Genomic DNA, 7,280 nt, shown 5'->3' on the forward strand with positions numbered 1-7,280 from the left:
TGGAAGAACTTAAAAGCACATTGTCTCTTTAAATCTAGGATACTAGACTCTTCACCTTACACTGTACCATTGATTCTAGAAGCACTTACCATCTTCTTGAATCTGCAAGAGAAATTGGACAACTTCACAATCTACGTAAAATTAAGTTGATAAGCACAATAAAAAAAATTAAAATCAATATGGAGTTAAAATACTTTTGAAATTGAATTAGGGAATGCATATCTTCCAATAATAGTGATAACTCCATGTTGCTAATATTTGATCCATCCTGCATATGCTTCCTAATAACAACTGTTTCCAATACAAGTTATTTGGTGATATCCATTTGTATCTTCCTCGGACCACTTATAGCTACCTCTAAAACTATCTCTTGCACAAGTTCTCTTATCTTTTGTAATGCTTGCCTCGATGTGCCCTCTTATGAAATTTTTTTCCTTGATGTATCATCAATCTGGTCATATGTGGGTCATCAAGCATACAATAGTACACTGTAGCACCACACATGCATTTGCACAGATCGTCTTGTAGTAGAAACAAGCCAGAGAGCTATATCCATCCGATGTTAAGCCTAATAAGGGAAGCTTCTGTGTGAGCTTGCCTATTATTTTAAAAAATACAAAGTTCCAATAAATACTCTTATTAATTAAGGTTTATTGAAATTGAGCTAAGATAATAAGCTTACCAATACATGATGTTGTATTTGGTGTGCCATTCATAGTCTTACTTCCACACAAGGCATAGGTGCACTCAAACAATCCTCCATAAGGACTCTTTCGGACTACTCCGAAAAAACTTTACGTGACTCTTCGCAAGTTTCACCCATCAATGGCCATCATGTGCTTGCTCCATTCCTTACATTGGAGAGACTGAAGGATCACGTACTTTCGGTAACTCAAAAGCCACATTGCCACTGTTTGTAAATTTGAGGAATCTCTTCCACATTCTCAATATGCACACATGCTAATATCATTCTACGAAGAACACCTACATGAGATTCCTTAGATAATAAGTATTTGACCACACTCATCTGATAGGGTGTGCTTGTGGGAGAATCTTCTATTGTAAGATCAATAATGACTTGCTTTGGTGTGCTTGCTATGTAGTGTTGCTTGACTCTCCTATTATTAGAACAATAAAGTATTCGTTATTATATCTTTATCAAAGATATAACATGGTTCCTCTCCAGTGGGTCTAGCTAATTGGATAGATATAAGATGATCTACACCATCATCTTGTGGTTTGATTGCAAAAAAATTCAATCTAAAATGAGTAGATAACATTCTAACATAATCATGAGGCTTAGTAATATAAAAATATCCTTGCATAGTCCTAATAATAGGATCACTCTCTAAACCTCCTACAAAAATATGAAATATTGTATTCTCCATGTTAATAAACAAAAACACAGACTAAAAGAAGATAGAGGAGAAAAAGATCTCTATTTGAAAGTACTATATGTCTCACAAAAAATAACTCAAAATAACTCACAAATCCATAACAAATTAATAAAATGAATTTAACTTTTAAATACTAAATCCATACATATTAAAATAATTTTTTAAAAATATTTTTATAAAAATATATTATTTTTGACAAATCATAAAAATATTTTTCAATCATTATAAATAGTGCCATAAATACATAAAATCTAAAATTCATTTTCATTGAGAACATTTGATAATAAATGTTTACATAACTAAATCTATATATAAATTATTTTAATTATAAATATTATTATTTTATTAAAAAAATATTTACTAAATTTTTAATTAAAAAATTAACATCATTAAAATTACCTTAAAACAATCTTATAAAAATTAAGATTACTCTTAAAAATGACCTTTAAATTAAGGTTGCCCAATGAGGGAGGCCTTAGTAAGGTTGCTCTTACTAAGGACATTACCCTTACTGAGGGCGTCACCCTAAGAGGGTGACCCTCACTAAGGGCGGTCTCCTTTAGTAAGGGCGACCTAACTGGTCACCCTCGCTAAGGGCGATGTCGTTCTTAGTGAGGGGGGTCACCCGCTTAGTGAGGGGGGTGACATCGACCTTAGTGCGGGGGGTGACATCGCCCTCACTACTAAGAGCGACACTGCCCTTAGGGGGTCATCGCCCTTTTAGTGAGGGGGTCCTCACTAATGGAGATCACCCTTAAGGGTTGCCCTTAAGTAAGGACATTCCCCTCTCCCTCTCTCTCCTTTGCTTTTGTTCTTTTGCCTACACCCCCCCTCTCTCTCTCTCACCCTTCTACACTCGTAAAGTCCTCTCTCTCTCTCTCTCTCTCTCTCTCTCTCTCTCTCTCTCTTGCATCCCCTCCTCCCTCTTCCCCTCTCTCCCTCTCTCCCTATCTCTCTCTCTCTCACCTCCCCTCTTTTGCCTCCCTTTTTAGCTTCTCCTCTCTCGCCCCCCTCCCCTCCCTTGTCTTTCCATCTTTTTCCCTCCCCTCTTTCTTGTTGAAAAGCTATTCTCTTTCTTTTCCCTTCTCTTTCTCTTTCTTGCAAATCTTATCTCTTTCTCTCCTCTTTTTCTTTACTGTCTTTTCTCTATATAAGTAACCCTAAAAGTTTGTCTTACTTTCTTATTTATATCTTTCTCTCTTTTTTTTTGGGGGTCTTTTTTTCAAAAACCTAAAAGTTTGTCGTGCTTCCCTATTTATATCTCTTCCTTTGTCTTTCACTTTCTTTATTTATATCTTTCTCTTCCCTCTCTTTTCTTGATCTCCTATTATTGTTCACTTTGTTTGCTCGTCCTCTTTCTTTTCTCTTTCAATCTCCTTCCTTTCAATTTTATTTGCTCGTCCTCTTTCAATCTCCTTCCTTTCCATTTTATTTATCAATCTCTTAAATTTCTCCCTCTTGTTTCTCATCTCTTGCTTTTTTCTCTTTCGTTTCTCTCGGATATGGTCTTTTCTCAACTCGAAAAAGGGGCGTATGTGTTTTTAACATTTAACGATACAAAGGTAGCTACTGGCATCGTGTTGCATGTAAACTCATGTCGATATTGTGCATGGAGTCCCTTTGCCATCTGGGTATGTTGGCATGTCAATTAAAGATGTCGAAGTGGGAGAAGTACGACTTTATTTTCCTCTTGAAGATGGTTATGTCTCCACATTAAAAGCAAAGGCTACATCATTAAATGACCAGCAAGAGATTAGGGAAGTGTTTTTTATATATGTTGTTTCCTTGGTAATTTTGTTTATTTATTTTTACTTAAATAAATTTATCTTGTATATTTCTTTGTATTTAGATTGACCCACACTCAATGGAAACCTAAGATGAAATTAAATCTCCAAAGCGTGGACAACGTTTAAAGAGCACCGCTACTAGACAAGCAAACCAGGAAGTAACAAAGCACTAAGAGGATGAGAAAAACAATGCAAGGAGAAGAAGATGACGATTGGGTACCTCCACAAAGAAATCCAAGTTGATCTTCTAAGTCTACAAAAAAAGTTGCTTCTTCAAAATCCATAAAAGAAACAAGGGAAGTAGAAGAGGTGGAAGAGGGATCTGAAAAAGAAGGCGAGAATGAAGACCACTACATGGTCACAAATGCAACTCGTTTGAGACTAGAACTCCTACAAGACAGGCTAAATAGAGTAATTAAGGTTATCCACTTTTTTAGTAATCTTGCATAAGGTCTTATTATGAGTGGCAAGCACAACCTCTAGCACGCACTAGAAACCATAAGCTTCTCTTTACTGATCTTGCAATGAACTCCTATATATTTGGTAATGCATGGAACTACGGTATTGAAACAAAGAAGCATGCATGAAGGTATTGTTTTCCTTCTTCTCTTCTTTCACCTTGCCCAAAAAAATGTTGAATTCCCTTTGCTCTCTTTCCTAGTTGCTTAAGCCCGTCTTGTATCGTTAAACATTTGGCTAAGATGTCCTTTGCTCTCTTTCCTAAAGCTAAGAGCTTCTAGCTTAGAGCTAATCTTTTAAGAGACCATGTCTTGTGATATTTCCCTATGTTTAACTTTGAGCTTTTCATGCGCATTATGGAGCTCATTTTATAGCTTTTTTCCAATTCACTTTAAGGGAGCTTAGCATGTAATCAACTATAAATCTATGGATTTAGCCATATTAAATTTAGCTCAGTTTGTAATTTTATCAAATTTTAAGCTTCTTCTACTCTACCTTTGTAATCAACCACAACTGTACCAAAAAAAAATCAACTCGATATCTGTTTGGATTTCGCAAGTGTCTTATCCATAGTTGACTATAGAAACCTAGAGCTCAACACCACACAAGAGTAATGGACATTGCAAGATTGACAAGAGAGTGGTACCACAAGCGCATGCGAGTAGAGAACAAGAGAACAAGTTGACATTCATTATCATTATGTGAGGAGAAAACTTTAAAAATGATATTCATTACCCATAGTTCATTTTTTCTATTTAAAAAAGTGAGTGGTCCTTATTAAAATTTTATTTCCAAGCACTCTTGCTTAATAAAAGTTTGGCAGGAATAAATCAATTGGACCTAGCCACAGAGGAGAACACATAAAGTTTTTATATTTGAACCAAAAAGAATGCATAAGATATTATATTTGCTCTCCTCTCCTTCCATCTTGCCAAGAAAATGTTAAATTCCCATTACTTTGGCCTTTAATTGCTTAAGCCCGAGTCTTTTATTGTTAAACATTTAGCCAAGATGTTCTTTTATTGTGAGTGGAATGAGTCCTAGGTTTTACTCAAAGCTTGGAGCTTGGAGCTTGGAGCTTTGAACTAAGGGTTAAAACCTTAGCGTCGCTTAAAGATAAGCACAATATTTTTTTAGGAAGAAGCTTGCAACTTTAATATTTTAAGAGACCTTGTCTTGTGGGCTTTCCCTAAGTGTATACTTGGGTTTTTAGGCACCTTACAACTTGGAAAATAGCCAATGTTGAGCTCCTTTCATATAGAAAGCTCTCCATCATGCAATCAATCATAGATCTATAGATTTAGCCATATAAACTTGTAGTGCTAGCAAATTTTGATCTGCTTCTATTCTACTTTTGTGATCAGTTGGAAGTCCTTGGCAAGTGTGCCAAATTTTTGATTTTGTTAACAGGGTCTCTTTCTATTTCTCTAATGTCGTTCCCAAAGTTTGAAAACACAAATGTTGAGCTGAACACCACAAGAGAAATGGATTAACAATATATTGGTTGGATGGACAAAAGCATGATAGTAGATCAATGGGTGTATTCTGTATATAGATCAATGGAAATTTTATAAGATGGATAGTGGATTTTTATAATTTTTTTGTCCATCTAGGTAATGGTCAAGAATGATTCCAAATGCTGAGCTATGGGTTTATGTATTATTACTTCTATTTCCATAGCAATGGTGATACTAAGAAGTTGTCCAATATATGCTAAACATAAAGAGGAATCTGCTATCAGTTGCAGTTAGCTAACCAAGATTTGAAGGTTCTCTTCAATAAGATTGCTGCAATCATCACTGATGCCAGTGATGACAATGTCATTGGGAGAGGAATCTGGTGCAACAACTTGTATATGAGATATCGGCTTTATAGCCCAAGACGATGCTGGGATAAGCAAGTTATGGCATAAGAGATTTGGGCACCTGAGCTTTGTAGTCTTAAAAGAGATGTAAAGGATGAAGGGACTCTCTGTTTTTCATCACCTGAACTTTTGGGTGTATTCCGTTGTGTGTGTATATAACGAAATCTTGTGTAGCCTAAATAAATTAGCTATAGTGGGTTGGTCTCTGTACAACACTCCTTTTTTAATGATTACACGGGCGGCTGGCAGGCACGCGTGACGGGATTCCACAAGGCTGGCAGCAGGAATTTGCGCTCGTTGACGCCGAGCGCGTTGTAGCTGGCGCCGGAGACCTGGTCCACCAGAAGCTTGCCCGGGTAGCCGGGGTAGCTGCCCTTGCCGAATTGGCCTTCACAGGCGCTTGCCGCTTCCAGCGGAGCGGCGGCGTCGCCCTGGAAGTAGCCGGAGTCGAAGGGGTTGGTGACGGTGCCCGCCAGCAGCGTGGCAAAGTTGATGACCATTCCGTCCGTGGCCGCCTCCCCATTGGGCGGTAGCAGAGGGGGGCCAGGGGGCCCAAACTCTGGCACGGCATAGGGCCAGGCGCAGAAGCCCGGGCACTGCGTGGCCGCATTGCCCACCCATATGAAAGGCAGCGACGCCGAGGAGGCCGCGCTGTGGAAGCCGCACGAGTTCATGCAAAAGTCCTCCACCAGAACGTCGTCAGCAGTGAAGACAACGTAGACGGAATCGTCGGAGCGCGTGGGCTTCGGGAGAGCACCGTCGACGGACCGCTCCACCAGTGACGCAATGTCGGACTTGGTGAGGTTCTTGCCCATGCGGTAGGAGGGGTCCGAGGAGACGACGCCCAGCTTGATGCTGGCGGCAGCGCCCGCATTGGAGGAGTCCTTGTAGCGGCGGGCGATCTTCCACCAAGTAGCCACGGACGGTGCGCCACCTTTTTTATTGGGGGGTAATTGGAAGGAGGAGATGAAGTCGGTGATAACGGCCTGCTGGGAGGCGGGGAAGGCGCCGTACCAGAGGAGGTGCAGGCGAAGGGCGGGGCTGGTTAGGAGAGGACCACCGTGGTAAGAGAGGGTCGTGGCTGGGGAGGGGACCAGGGTGAGCATGCGTGAAGAAGATGGTCTGGCAGCAGCGGCAGTCCAACAGCAGCTGGTGAGGGCGAGCAGGCAAAGGAGCAACGGTTGGAAGGGGGACGTCAGCAGAGAGGGGAAGGCTTGAGCCATCCGGCGCAGGTTTGTAAAGTTAGAGAGCGCCTTGTGAAGAGATGGAGATGGATGGCGCAGTGAGAGAGAGAGAGAGATGTTGCTAGCTAGAGACACTAGGGCAGCAAGCGGAAGGCTGTTATAAAAGGGGGTGCGCTGGAAAGCTCGACGAACTTTCAAAGAACAGAGTCAGACCCCCTAACTGTACAACGCGGCCGGCCAGCTCACCTCCTCGCACTTCAACAACATCGCGGATCCCAGATCTCCGACGTGGCTACACCGTGTGCTATTTATTTCCCAACCCCTTTGACACTTGCTTGTAACTCGTCATTCGTGACCCCCGGTCCCCGGTCCGCTCAACGAGCGTCCGAGCTGTCACGACAGCTGCTGCTACACGCTGAGTGAGCGCTTCAAATTCCAAAGCGATTAGCTGCATGCTTGTTGTCGCTACACAACCACAGAGACGATTTTCACACCTTTTGCCCCCATGTGGGGATGTTGGAATCCCCGAGACAAACCATATATGTTTTATTTAGCGAAGTTTGGAACCCTTTTCCAAATAATAGGTTAC

General features: G+C 40.8%; 1 protein-coding gene across 1 annotated transcript; it reads right to left on the reverse strand.

The window, feature by feature from the left end:
• Window positions 1–5,126: 5,126 nt before the first annotated feature.
• Window positions 5,127–6,842, reverse strand: LOC147614881 (protein PHOSPHATE-INDUCED 1 homolog). Its single transcript, XM_086780215.1, has one exon. The coding sequence runs from the start codon at window positions 6,728–6,730 to the stop codon at window positions 5,738–5,740; it is 993 nt and encodes a 330-aa protein (XP_086636341.1). The 5' UTR covers window positions 6,731–6,842; the 3' UTR covers window positions 5,127–5,737.
• Window positions 6,843–7,280: the final 438 nt, after the last annotated feature.

The sequence above is a fragment of the Cibotium barometz genome, chromosome 41 (genome assembly GCF_041138505.1).
Source record: "Cibotium barometz isolate CiBa-2024 chromosome 41, ASM4113850v1, whole genome shotgun sequence".
Classification (NCBI taxonomy): domain Eukaryota; kingdom Viridiplantae; phylum Streptophyta; class Polypodiopsida; order Cyatheales; family Cibotiaceae; genus Cibotium; species Cibotium barometz.